Source organism: Geospiza fortis, unplaced genomic scaffold (genome assembly GCF_000277835.1).
Source record: "Geospiza fortis unplaced genomic scaffold, GeoFor_1.0 scaffold425, whole genome shotgun sequence".
Lineage (NCBI taxonomy): Eukaryota > Metazoa > Chordata > Aves > Passeriformes > Thraupidae > Geospiza > Geospiza fortis.
Genome location: NW_005054387.1, coordinates 608,013 through 622,540, shown reverse-complemented (window position 1 = coordinate 622,540; position 14,528 = coordinate 608,013). Strand labels below are relative to the sequence as shown.

General features: G+C 42.4%; 1 protein-coding gene across 1 annotated transcript in view; it reads right to left on the bottom strand.

Annotated features, from left to right (window-relative positions):
- CUX1 (cut like homeobox 1) overlaps positions 1-14,528 on the bottom strand; it is a 190,377-nt gene that overhangs the window by 30,859 nt on the left and 144,990 nt on the right. The window contains exons 13-19 of the mRNA XM_031060636.1: positions 14,270-14,366; positions 12,510-13,181; positions 11,491-11,556; positions 10,012-10,113; positions 6,987-7,813; positions 5,431-5,596; positions 4,717-4,773 (exon numbers count right to left, since the gene is read on the bottom strand). Coding sequence (XP_030916496.1) covers positions 4,717-4,773; positions 5,431-5,596; positions 6,987-7,813; positions 10,012-10,113; positions 11,491-11,556; positions 12,510-13,181; positions 14,270-14,366 — 1,987 coding nt within the window. The remainder of the gene's footprint in view (positions 1-4,716; positions 4,774-5,430; positions 5,597-6,986; positions 7,814-10,011; positions 10,114-11,490; positions 11,557-12,509; positions 13,182-14,269; positions 14,367-14,528) is intronic.

Below are 14,528 nucleotides of genomic sequence, written 5' to 3'. Positions count from 1 at the left end.
GGAATGCCCAGCTGATGCCCAGGAATCAGAGCCAATCCTGTGTTCAGAATCAACTTGAGGCACTGACTCCATGCTGCATTCCCAGGCCCCAGTGAGGTGCCTTGACAGCAATTCTCCTGATTTTATTGATACCAGAAAGGCTGCCAGGGAGCTTTTCATGGTCCAAATGTCAGGGAAATGGCACAGAAGATGATCACACACGTTACAGACAGACTACAACAGCTGCCCTTATGAGGAGCCAACTGATACCCTATGGTTTGAAATCAGCACAGCCACAGACAACTGCTCCTGAGCCCGATCCCAAACCACACAGAAAGAATGTGGAAACTTCACCAGGATGTGCCAGGGTGCTCCAGGGGTAAGCATGAAGGTAACTCTTTGGTGATGTAGTAGTTCAGCTCTGAACTTTAAAACCACATTTGCACCTAGCACAAAAGGCCACAACTTTCTCAAGTCCAAGACTCAGTAATTGGTCATCAAACACAAAACATCTCTGCGAGGAATTCCTGCAGTCGGCTGTCTGAGCCATGTGATCTCCCTTCTCTTCCATTTCACAGACTACATTAACCACAAACATTTCATGTCATACATTTTTATTAACCTGGAATGCCAGCAAATGACTGCAAAACCATCTTTCTTTTTTTTTTTTGATTCAACAACAAAAACCAGCTCCAATTTGGGAAGGTCTGTCAGCATCACTGCACCAATCATTTTGGTGATGTCACAGTGAAAGGATTCAGCTCTCCCTGTGCTAATCCCAACTGTGCTCTGGAGCACCATTGCACAGCTCTGTCCACCCAAACAAACCAGAACAATGCAAGAAAAGATGATAAAACACTGGGAGATGGGGGTAAGGGCTTCTCCTTTGCCACCATAAGGTTACTGAGCTCTTCTCAGAAGTACATCAGGATGGTGTTCCCAAAACTGGGCTCCCAGCCTGAAACATGCTCTCTCCCTACTTTGTTTCTCCAGTGTGACAGAATTCTCCTGGTACCAGGAAAATGGGAATATCCACCCAGCACACATGAATATCCACCTGCCCACTCAGCAGCTTCTGTACTGGCCAATGTTACAGGAATCTGTATTACATAAATGAAAATACAGTGGATACCTGGCTCTGCCATCACGCCCCAATCTCTCTGTTAATATCATAACAACACAAAATCATCCTGACGTTTTTCTGATTTGTGTTCCCAAGGGATGATAAGAAGTAATCTCCCCGTTGTTATTTTGAAAAGAAAGCTTTTATGCATATTTTAGTTGATCTAAATACAGTAGATCTCGGGTTTTTAAATCACCAGATAATACGCAATTATCTCAAGCTAGATTCTGATTTTGAAACAAGCTCTAATTAGCTCCCCATTTTATGCTGCTGTAATCCTTTCTTCAACTCCCATGAGTGTTACTATTGCTAAGCAGCATGAGGTTAGGAATGATGGATGATACCCAGAAAGGAAGACAAACAAAAGGGAAATTCAAAATCCCCTGAGATCACCCGCAGCTGTATCGGCAAATGAAGATTTCCACATTAGGTCATAAGACGACCCTTACAGAAACACACACCAAAAAGGCACGTCTTCTTCCCACTGAGTATTTGCAAGCCTTTAATGTAGTATAGAGAGAGTATATGTCCTTCATAGAGGATAAAGAAAAATGTGAATGTAAAAATTCAGCTTTCCTGAGAGCAGCCACGGACGGAATCAACAGCACCAAAAAGGAAACTCTGTCTCAATCTCCTATAGACATGCAGCACAAACCCCCGAAATAAAACCAACTAATAAAAGCTGTGCACAGTACAAGTATTTAGAGAAATATCTGAGTCTTCTCCTGGCACATGGCAACTGTTCAAACCCACCCTGGCTCCCATCAGCAGTAATGCAACTAAATAAGGGCCAAATTCATCAGGAAAAAATGCTGATGCAGTTGGGTGACACTAATTCAACTTTTTTTTCCATGTGATTTGGTCCATGCTTTTGACACATAAATCATTAAAAAGGCAGATTTACCCAAGGGCATTAGAGCATTTAGGTGGAAAGAAATACACAGAAAAAATGTTAGAAAAGGCACAGCAACACTATTTTTGACCACCTAGGGTACAGACACCGTTTTTGTGTAAAACATGTTCCTTCAAACTTGCACAAAATCACCAAGCCTTGAGAGAAGCTCACAGGGAGAAAATACAGGTATATACCTGGCTGTCATTTTGGTATGGGCTGTTTTTTATAAAATTCATGAATACAGCTTCCAAAGAAGAAAAGCAAGCCTGGCTTCCCTTTGCTATCTCAACAAATATATAAATATGTAAGATATATATATATATATATATATGTTTATCCATTCATTATATGAAACACTGATGGGCCCATCTGTCTACAAGTGAAAATGGAAAATTACTGGACAAAAGGTGAGATTTTCATGAATGAGGTGTTAATCAAAACTTCATGATCTAGAAGTGTAACTGACTGGGCTAGAAATCCAGAAAATCTTGCTGGTTTGACAGAATAGAGCCAAACAGTAATGAAAATACTCCCAGCTAATGAAAGTTTGAGTCGTTACTATGCATGTTGACACTCTGTACACTGAAGACCTTCTTGGCAAAGCACTCAGGAGCCACTGAGTGTATTAGTTTAATTTCACTTCTTTCCCTTCATGCATTCAACAAGTTCCCAGCCAATTATATTACACGGAAAAGGCTCCAGACCTTTCCTCGTTTCAAAATTGTTCTGATTAATTTCTGTTTTAAAATTACAAGTATACAACCTTCTCTGCCTTGATTTTCCTGGGAAATGTCTCAGAAGACCAGAAAATTGGAGTTCTCTCTCTCTCTCTCTCTCTCTTTTTTTTTCCTCCCTGCCCTGGAGTGATGGATCTTTCACAAATGCATAATTATTATTACCTTTTCCAAACTGTTTGCTGCATTTTTAATTACAGAACAGCTGCTAATAAAAGGAAATTACCAAACTGCCCTTCCTCATTCAAATAACTCGGTTTTTTGCTCTTTTGTTCTGCCTGGTGTCACAACCTTCCTTATGCCTTCACACAGAGAAAGGCACCAAGAAAAGAACATTTTGTACAACAATTCTATTTTTAATCCTCTGAGAGGAGGTAGAAAAGGGCACGAGCCCAATTTCTCATTTGTAAGTCGGCTTTAAGGAATGAAGGAGGACAATCATCAATAACATGATTTTATTAGCTGATAGGAACGTGTCACCTCACAAAATATTAGCTCAAGGGCAGGAACTGACAAATGACACTGGGAGTGTGGGAGGGAACAAAATATCCCAGCAGCAAAACTGAACTTCCTGAAGGAAATCACTTTCAGCTCCCAGCGATCCCCCCGGGAATCCAGAGGGTGGCTGGATTTTAATACTATGGGCTTGTCTTTCCATCTTTTATAATTAGAGCTAGTCATAAATATGAAGATTAGCAATAACAATGCAGCATTTCCCAGCTCCTCTGATTTCAAATTCCCCCTAAAATGGCTACAATTAATTACTCATATTTTCCACGCCGTCTCAGGCGTTTGTAACTGTGACACTCTTGCACGGCATTGATGCCACAAAAAAAGTACTCAATGGCATGTTTTTAATGAACCATCACAGGAAATTTCCATGTTCCCTAAATGCTTGGCTATAAGTAACAATAGGCCTATGATTGCAAATAATTTTCTCCCATTTTGGTTTTGTTTTCATGGCTTGTTTTTACTGGGGGCATTTTTTTTCCCTTTCTTTCACGTATTTATTTTCAACTGTTCTCCTTAAGAAAAACGTGGACTGAATATCATCACGAATTTTCTTCTAGTAAAATCTTTTAGAATGCAAAATAGTTTCCCCAGTAGAGAGAAAAAACCACTTTAGCTGGGATATTTAGAGTAAAGCCAGCGAGCTGCAGAAAAAAGGGAGTATTTCAGAATAGCAGAAAGGTGGAAGAAGAGCACAACCCTTCCCTGTCTGTGCCCTGAAATGCAGCAGTTCTCCAGCACAGGGCACTGGCTGTAAGCACAGAGCAGGGCACGGGTATTTTTCTGGAGTGTTTTACGTCAGTGAAGCATTTCATTGGTAAGAGGCTGTGTGGGTAGAGTTTGGTATCTAACAGCAGGAACACAGCTGTTCTCTCCTGTCCCAGCCTCCCTCCTATCCTGTGACCATCTCTAAAGCCTTCAGCCACTCACTTCCCTGACACTCAGCTTTGCTGCATCTGCTTTTTTATTTATTTTTATTTTTTGAAAATGAAAAGAACAAAAAAATAAGGTCAGCTGGGAATATTTAATGAAGCTTGAAACAGACGCAACGTGGTCTGTTCCCCACCTTTGGATTAACAAAGCAGATTTTGTGCAAAGGAGAGTGGAAAAAAACCTACCAGCAAGTGAGGCAGCTGCAGTATGTGGATCATATTACAAACCAAGGGCTTGTTTTACAGCCATTGTCACATGTCACATTGATAAGCTGAACTATGGCAAAAAAAAACCCCTTACAGAGCCAATGATCTCTAAGATCAGACAGAGTCTCTTTACCTAATATATGCAGCTAAATATGTGTGCTCCCTACATCTGCCATAGCAACAAGGAGAGAAGGAGGAATTAACTGCATTAATAAAAAAAACTGAAGGGACTCCTGTATGATACAACAAAATGTGAGAAACCTCTCAGCATCAAAGCAAACGCAACAAAAGCACAGAGAATTATTTCAGAGCAAATCATTGAAACCAGCTGATTACCTGAGCTTGCACATCCCTGCTGTAGGGAATCCTGTAATGATGTCACAGAGTGAAGGACTAGACAAGAGAGGAGAGGAAAATCAGGGAACAATAAAAGGAGATGCCAAACCACAAACTAAACAGTAAGCAGGCTCAACAAATAGCAAAGTGCTGATCTCTGCAAGGGCTCTCTGCTCAGTTAACTCATGGCACAGAAAGGGGCAGCCAGGCCAGGCTCCAGCCTGGCTCTTCTGTGTCAATAGGTACTAGGGGAAGAGACAGCCACAATAAAAGTGTCATTGCAACCCAGCATTCCCCCTTTAAAGCTCAGTTTTCCAGCTCACCTCCTGAGACAGCAATCGATATTCTCCCTGGAACAATCCAAATCCCCTGTGCAACCCTAGGAAACAGTGCACAACACTTTCCAGCTCTTTGGCCAAAATTTTTGGGATTGTGTGTCATATTCATGCCTAGATAATATCACCCTAATGAGGAACTTGATAACTGCTTCTTATCAATTACATATAAACGTTCATAAACATTCCCAGCATGTCCCCTTAGGGACTGGCTGGGCTGCCAGGGTGGGATGGTGCCACTTCCATAATGCCTGGACCAGCACTGGAGCAAGGCTGGCTTACTGTAAATTTAAAAAAAAATTTAAAAATACAGAAAATAGAAAAAGAAAAAAAAATCTCCTCCTCCTCAACTCAAACAACATAGTGGAATTTTAATTACCTTGTCCTTGTTGCTGCCCTTGTGCAGGCAGGACACACTGTCCCAGCTCACCATTCAACCAGAGCTGCATACGAATAAATGGTTCTCGGCCTTTTTGGGTCAATTTGCTCCATGGCTTTGGCCTGGAGAGCATGTCACTGACACTTCCTTGGGACAGCCCCAATACCTGAAGTGAAGCAACCAAGAATGGCACGTTAACACACTGGCAGTGGAAACAGGGGGAATTTAAATAATTTTGGTTTTCTTTACTGTATCGCTCAAATTGTTCGTATATGGACAATTATAAAAGCTGTAAAAATTGGACAATTATAAAAACTGTATTCTGTGGATACTCAGATGGAAATGCTTTTCTTCCTGCCGTGTTGCCTTCTGAAGGAAGGTGAGTTTTTCCTGCAGGATCTGGGTGGCAGCAGCCTGGTGAGGGATTTGCATGCTTTTCATATATTGTGTCAAACAGTTTCATCAGTTTTAACAGGAAAAACATCGAGTCCAGGCACACACAGGCAGATGAAACAGGCAATGACTGGCATGTATTTTGTTCTCAAGCAAAAATAATTGGGACTTTTGAGACTAGGCCTATATTTGGTTGATTTTTGGGGGATGAATTATAACGATGTGTGTTTTCACCTGTAGCAGCGGCTGCTCCACATAAGTAAATATTTAAGAGTACAGCTGAATGCAGGGAGGAGGGGGGAGAATTTCAGACAGGCAGAATGCAATTACTTGTCTGGTATTCAGCACAGGTACAAGAGTTAAAAATCATACTTAATGAAAGCTGCCATGGGATCTTTAATGACCCCGAGAGGTCAGACTTTTCATTTTACATCTTAGTGAGAAGGTAATAGTGCGATGCCAGCTCCTATTACACTTTTATATTGATTCAACTCTTTATAGGGAGAAAAAACAACAAATGTCCAACACCTTTTACAGTCTGGGAGGGGTTTTCTGGTGGTTAGGGACCCTCAAAATCCCACGTGCTCAGTGCTTAGGGCTCACAACGTGAGAACTTCAGGGAGCCTTATCTGTAATCAAACATTGCTCTAAAACATCTCAGAGCACACTGAGGTACTGAGCACCAGGTATTAGAAATGACTTGGAATTCTTGACTTCAGACTAAGGAGAGTTAGGGGATTTTCCATGTGTTTGTTTTAATGCCCTTGTGCACATTTCCAAATAATAACGAAAGAGGAAAAATGCCCTTGTGTCCATAATCTTTGCTTATAACAAAGTTAAGACTCTCCAGTCATGACAATGGCATTACTCAAATATTCCACGAATTCATTACATTAAGCATGAAATATTGAGTCTCAGCAACGTTTGCTTCAGCTTTCAAGTTTTCTAAACTCGGGGCCCCATTCCTAATTCCAAGTGGCTAAAGCCAATCCCTGTATAAAAACCCTTGCAATTCCTACCGCACAGGGAAACTAACACTTTGTAAGTTTTGAAATACTTCTCACACGGAGCAAAACCATTTTTCCACAGGACCCCTCTGGCTCTGTAAGGAGCAGAGGGCACAATCACAACACTGGTGAAACAAGAGAGAACCACTTCTTTACCTTTTCCCCAAAGATCCTTTGGCAGATGCCATTCTTTGCTAGCTTTTCCTTGACCTGCCGCGTTAGCTCTATGGTATCCACCTCCTGGTACATATAAATCTCATACTGCTCGGGTGTCAGTGGAGGAACCGAAGGTTTGGATGGCTTGGACAAGGACACGATAGGGGATGAAGGGAGGGGGCTATTCTGTGGTGTCTCACTGCGACTCGCCCCAGTCATGCTCAATTCAGAACTCTGCGAGTACGGAGATTCCGCGTTTGGCCAGTCTTTCCAATACTCGGAAGAAGACGGTCCTTGGAGCTGGCTACGATCTGGCCTAGTCTGATTGCTGACCTTTTCTTTTCCACCACTGGCTTCCTCAACTTTTATATCTTCAGGAAGAGCTGCATTTCTTCTCTCATGCTGCACAGTATTCCACCAATGGTCCTTCCAAACACCACCACGTCCCAACTCATTTTTAACATGCCTCAACATACCCTGGGCAGAATCACTTATTCCATGAAGCTCTAAAACAGGTGCCTCCTGAGGCTCCTTTTTGAGCCCAGAGAGGTTCTGCAATGCAGAGATACTGGAATCAGTGACAGATGAATGTTTCTTCAGGGATATGGCCAAAGGAGAATAGCTGGAAACCGAAGACATTGCAGGTGTAGACACTAGTTTGGGGGACAGGATAGAAATGTCAGCTTGAGATAGAGGTGGTGTTTTTAAGGCAGGTTCAAGGGCAGCCTGCTGTGCCTCCATTTCCCGTCGGGCTTGTTGCAGAATGGATCGAATTGCATCATCAGAATTGCCACTGCTAGAGGCAGAAGGCGGCTGAGCCGGCTCAGCTATGAAAAACAACCAAAAGACTAAATGCAACAGAGGAAAATGCTTTGTATTCAACACGTGCTACTGTAAACATTTCCCTGACAGGGAAAAAAACCAAACCAAACCAAACCAAAACGGGGCTGAAATACATTTCTGGATGGGAGGGAGGAGTTTTCACTAAGCAAAGATTTGCACTTTTCAAAATAATATAAGATTTCCAAAGTCCTTCACTGGAAAATTTTGAGAGTTGCCAAAGTGCTGGATGTTTGCACGCACAGACTCAGCTGCACAAGTCTGGGATCACTTGCCCTTCCACCATTGTAAAAATTTTCAAATAAATGCCTTTGAAAATCAACCCTTCACTTCTTCTTCCCCCACCCCCACATGGTCAATAACATTTTATAGCTGCATTTACAAAGTTATTTAACCTTTCACTTCACTCTTTTCTCCACAAATGAATTTAACACGCACTCAGAACTGAACACAGCTGCATTCACCTGGACAGACTATTACAGTATAAATAAGGTGAGACCTTTTAACTTCAAAACCACAACACACAAATTACAACAAAGACAGAACTTTAGGAAGAGATGATCATCATTATTTCATTTGACAAACTAAATATGCTCCTGCTTCCTGTTTTCTTGTACCACGGTCCCAACCACTGAAATAAACAGCTCCACCAGAGCCAGGCTGACACCTGGCCATCACCCTCTCCCTTATCTGAAGCTCTAGGATGGAGTCACAGGTGCTTTCAGCAGAGATAAGCCCCAAATGCAGCATTCCAGTGGGGAACCAGCATTTGGGTGGCTGTGCTGCAGCAGTTGGGGATGAGCAGAGACTGGAACGTGGGTGGGGAATTATCTCTGCAGAGCCAGGAGGTTTTGCAATGGCATCTGCTTCTATTTCAGTCTCCACTGAGGTCCCCAGTGCTTGGAAACCAGTTCCTCTGAAAGCTGCTCTGCAGAGAACAGGCAAAGTGAGGCACCAGGTGGGAGCAGGGAACCCCACAGTGCAAGGAGTGGCCCCAAAGTGAAATAAGATTTCCAACACTCTATGTACTCCAGTAATACTAAAACTCATCTGAATGCATTTCTGAATTTGCCTCCCTACATTCCTTCCTGCACACACATTAAAATACATGAAAAGCTAAGAAATAGGAAAAAAAGACAGTGAGACTATCTCTGCTGTTTTATCTGCTGGTTTCACAGAGAGTTTTGAGGCCAAATTAATATTTGAAAGGAAGTCTGAGACTCTCAGATGAAACATGCTACTGAGTAACATTCTTGCAGTTTCCTGCACAAAGCCCATATTTTTCTCTATGTAATAATTTCCTGCATAAAGTCATATTTAGATCATATGTTAACTAGTGTTTTATACTCTGCCATGAGATTAACTTAGTTTTCATTTGAAAGACAACTATCCAAAACTGTAAACCCGTATTTACTTTAAAAAATGAAGCAGAAGTATGGCACAGTAATTTCTACTTCAGCCCAATAGCACTACTGGGAACTCTTAAAGCTGAGAGGGCCGTGAACTAGACAGAAATGTTAATTACATGACAGCATATAATGAGAAATTAGACTTATCTCAGGCTAAGAGGGATTTTTTGGGAAAGGGAATATGCTTTGGATTTGCCAGTTCATTCACTGAATACGTTCTGTAACCAAAAATAAAATCATCTAAGAGTCAGGACTGAGTGTGCCTATATGAGTACAGGATGTACCATGGTGCTGGGGCTGGTAATTGCTGCCTGGAGTGTGACCTTCACCCCAACAAATCCATCCAGCCCCTCTCCCATGCAGTTGTGTCCCTGGGGCCTGAGTGAGACCGAAGGGAAGAGAAAGCAGGAGCTGTTCCCTTCCAAGGAGCAAACTGGGAGAAGAAAGGATTCTGTAGGTTCCTCTCAGTGACTCCTGCAGGTCTGGAGGGCAGCCAGGAGCTCAGAGCTGTCTTTATCACAGGGATAAAGGTGTTCAGAAATCCTGCAGGGAGCAGGGCAGAGCAGAGACCCCACAACACTGGGACATGCGTGACCTTAACTTGGGACGTCTCAGAGACAGAAACAACTCCACTAAATAACAAGAAAAATCTCCAAAAAACTCTTCAAACCTACACTGAATCTTTTAAGAATATAATTAACTGACCAGAAAGCTCATGGCAATTGTTTTAATTAAATTCTGCAGTAAAAGCAGGCAGAGACAAAATGAGGCTGTACCTGTTTTCTGTACTTGCAGCTCCCTTTTGGCTTGTTCAAGGATGGATTTGATGGCTTCATCAGAGCCAGACTCTGCGGTTCGGATTCGTGTGGTTATGTTACCTGGGGAAGAAAACACAACTAATGACACCAGGAAAACTCTTATTTGGCTGTTTTTGTAACACAAACACACACTGTATGTGATACATGGCCAGCACAACCTGAGGACAACTTGCACAGGACCTTTACCAACATTTACATGACACAAAAAAAGTACTTAACATAATAAAAGCAAAATATCCTCGTTGTGCCTGTCTCTAGCTGCCCCAGAATGGTGAGAACACCAGAGGAAGAACTAGGTGGTCATATATTCCTTTTCTATGGTAACATATATAGATCTATTCTTTTTTCCTTTCCTTTTCTTTTTTTTTTTTTTTTTTTTTTTTTGGAGGGGAAGAGGAAACAGAAAGGGAAAAGAACTGGAGGGGAAAGGAAGAAAGCTAAAAAAGTAAGCCCAGGAATCAACTTAAAAATGGCATCAGCTGCTAGGCAAAGTAGAATGAGTATACATTCAGCCCAAAACAGAATTAAAAAGTAACTAGATAAAAATAATTTTTAACTTTCTAGAGGTTAATACATTAAGAGAAAGAGTCATTTAAATGCAGATACCATTTGAAGTACTCTCCAGCTAAGAGCTATTACTTGGTTGTTTGGTTTTGCTTCTCTTTTTTTTTGTTTTGCTTTTTGTTTTTTAACCTCTAAGGGGAAGAAAAGGAGGGAAAACTGTGAGTGCTACTGCACTTAACTGCATTTTCCATTATGAAATTATTTTTTGTAAGCAATTGAGGTAATTTGTGACTGGAGTCAAAATAACTACAGAGTTTTGATGCACCTGCCTTTGTTTTTCCTTCTCTCTGGTCTCACTAGAAGAAAATTTCTGGAACTAATCTATAACAAAAATGTGCAGACTTCCTGTTCAGTGGTAATTTATGGATCTGATGTTCACTTATCTTGTTGTCTATTTAATATATAATACTGAACTAAGCATCACACTAATTTAGCAGTGTATTAAAGTGGAATTTGTCAGCATAAGCCCCATGAGAAGAAAAAAGTAAGCCTAGAGCAGAAGCAGTATGCAATTGATGTTATAACGGTGCAACTTTCTCCCTCCAAAACCATAAAAATAGCAAAGAGAGCATTTCAATAGATCTGATGACTTTATAAAGCCACTTCCATCACTTCTCTCTCTCTCTTTATCTGTTTTGCAGGGGGGATGGGAGTGGAAGAACTATCCAAACAGGGTTACGTTAGTACAGCAGCAGCAGAATTAGAAAAAGCAAAGTGTTCATCTAACCCATGGTTTGTTTTATACTTACTGTCTGTTTTTCTATCAGATTCCAGGCCAGAATCAAACTGCACAGTTTTAAGGAAACACACAGCTAAAGCACACTCCACTTCCTAGGGATTGACTGCAAAGAAAAACACCTGCCTGTGACGTACCTTCAGCCCCATTTCTTCGTTTCGGTACTTCCTGAAATAGTCTGTTCAGGTTCTGGCCTGGATTCTCTGTTGAAAAACAAGTTTGGTAAGAACAAAACAATCAGGGGATGGTTGCTCTGACATCACGGGCTGTGTGACATGAGGAGCTGGCAGCCTGGCCCTGAGCTCTCCCAGCCCCTCGGGCCCCTGAGCAGGAGGAACTGGCTACTTGGGAAGAAGCAAGGCTGGCTGATTTGTTAATAAAGATTACAGCTATGTTCGGAAAGGAGATTAGACAGATATAAATAAATGTCTAGAGATACCAAAAATGAAGAGGTTAAAGATGGGCAGATAATCCCCTCAAGTACAATCATCAAAAGGAAGAACAGATTATAAATCTAACAGTGTGTGCTTCCAATTAAACAAAATCTAGGAAAACCCTGCCTGTCCTTTCCAATATTTCTTGACTGTAAACAACTTACTTTTCAGTTTCTCTAAATGTAAATCTCAGCCTTAAGATGAATCACAATGAAATGCATGTTACTTCTTAAAATCGCTGCCTTAAATATGCAAAACTGCTTTAAACTGGGATTGTGTTTTAATTACTCATCTCATGCATCACCTACTCTACTTTGTCAGAACACTTTGGGGAAAAAACATAATCACACAAGACACAACAAAAGCCTGGTCTCAGTAAATAACCTCAAATAAAAACCCCCAAGTATTTCTGAGGGCTGATACCCCAAGTAGCTGCTGACCCTTCTGGCTCCATGCTGAGCTGTGGCATGGAGGGGTTGGCAAGTGAGGGCTGTGAGTGTCCCTGTTCCTCACTCCTGCTGACAGGCACCAACCAGTGGCTAAAAAAAGCATAAGCGCAGATACGAACCTGCCTGAGTGCTGCAGAGCTGAACTTGCTGCACCTGGCACCTGACCTGGGTGAGAGCAGCAGCAGCAGCAGTGCACAAACAGCCCTGGATGCAGAAGCTCCTGGTTTGGAATGTCTGGAACTAAGAGGAGTAGGGGGGCTGGGGAGCTCTTACCTCTTTGTCTGCCCTGGATGCTGCGAAGAGCCAGGATGTTCTGCTCGTCCGACAGGAACTGCTTCATCTTATGAAATGGCTCCTTGCCTCTCACAGTCAGTTTATTCCATGGCTTTGGCCGGGCCAGGATCTCACTCACAGACCCTTGTGACAGTCCCAACACATAATGTCCAAATATCCGCTGTCCAATATTGTGCTTGATCAACTGCTCTTTCACCTGACGTGCAATTTCGGCCGTGTCTATCTCCTCGCCTTCGGAGATGCTCCCAGCACTTTCTGACTGGCTGGGAGATGGGGCCATGCCATTTACATCCGGGCTTTGTTGTAATGGACTTTGGGAAGATATGGAGTTTGTGCTGTATGGACCTGTTGGAAAAATCATGCTTGTGCTTCCTGCTTCCTGCATTGCCTTGGAGTAGAAGGACTGCATTAGCTGTCGCTGGAGGAGAGAGTTTAGTGCAAATTTTCCTGTGGAGGCCAGGGGTAAGCTGGGGCTCGCCAGGGATGAGCTGAAAAAGTCTTGACTTAAACCCGTTGGTGAGAACTGGTGTGTACCATTAGTATTGGAAGCCTGCTCCCCCGCGTTGCGGAGCAACTGGGAAGGAGGGGAGGCCGGCAAGGTTGCAGGACGCTGACTCTCAGGCTGGTCTTTCCCTTTTCTCCTGGCTGACCCTACAAGGAAGGTCAAACATAATGCATTATGGGGGGTCAAAGAGGGAAAAACCAAGATAAAAAAATGCAAAGTTTGCCCCGCAAAGGGAAAAAGTGCAGATTGACACGGGCCAATGGAGTGGCAGTGGGAGTTTTGGTTTTTGTTTGTTTTTGGTTTGTTTTCATTTGTTGGGTTATTTTTTTTTTTAAATTTTTATTTTAAATTTTTTTTTTCCATGATTGAAAATTTTTAAGCCAAACAAGGCCCCCAAAACAAACAACATGCATTTCATGTTTGCACCTTTCTTGTATGTTGCAGCCTGGAGAATCCCCCTTACAGACATTAACACTAGAACAGTTACATGAAGTGCAGTGATACAGTTAAATAAATCCAGTTACAGACAGCAAGTCTCTCTGTTGTCTCTCATTCAAGATATGACTCATTGGACCTGACTGAACCCAAATGCAGCAAACATTTACATTTTGGAACAAACCAATTTGAATAAAGGAATAACCATTAGGTGGATGCACCAAGATCGCTCAGTTAAAAGTCATAAAACACTTCAGAATTCAGTAATCCCAGGGCCAGTGGCAACTTTTAACTTTCTTCCAGCTGCAAAAACCATCATTCAAGAATCTGGAAATTCCATGACTTGCCATTTAAAAAATGTGCACACAAGATGTAAAAGCCCACATTAGGAAAGCCAAACAGCAAACACACTTCGCTGGGAAGAAAGGATTTTGCTTTCCCAAGCTGACCTGCTGGTGGTATATCCAAGCGTATCAGACAGGGAGACTGTGATCTACATGCAAACACTTTGCATAACACTGTGTGTGGGGGAAAGAGATGGATTTGTTCCCAAAACAGAAGACAGCCTCAAACACTGGTACAGCCTGTAGTGCCTCTTCCCTAACCTCTACAGACTCTCTAACTTTTTACTTCATCATCCAGCCTATAAAACTACAGAAATCCAACATTACGCAGTGTTCCTGTTGCTTCTCAATCCTCCTGCCATGCATGAGCTCAGACACTCAGCTCTCACTCAGCCCTCCCTCCCAACACAGGACAGCAGAGGCACCCAGAAGAGCCAAAATTCGGGTGGACCTACCGCTCAGGTCGCTGTTGGTGATGCGCAGCGTGGCGTTCTCCGACTGCAGCGAGCGGTTCTTCTCCAGCAGCAGCACCTCCAGGGGCTTGGATGCATCCTAAAGGAAACCAAAGGGGGAGGTTTGTTTCTCAAAGCACTGAGAATCTCACTCAAGTACTAAAAAGGATTTCAGAGGGAAAAAAATTTTTAAAAAAGCCAAGTGTTTGGCTGGTCTCTGAGGGCAGTGAGGGAATTTGCTGGGCAGAGAGCAGCAGGCATC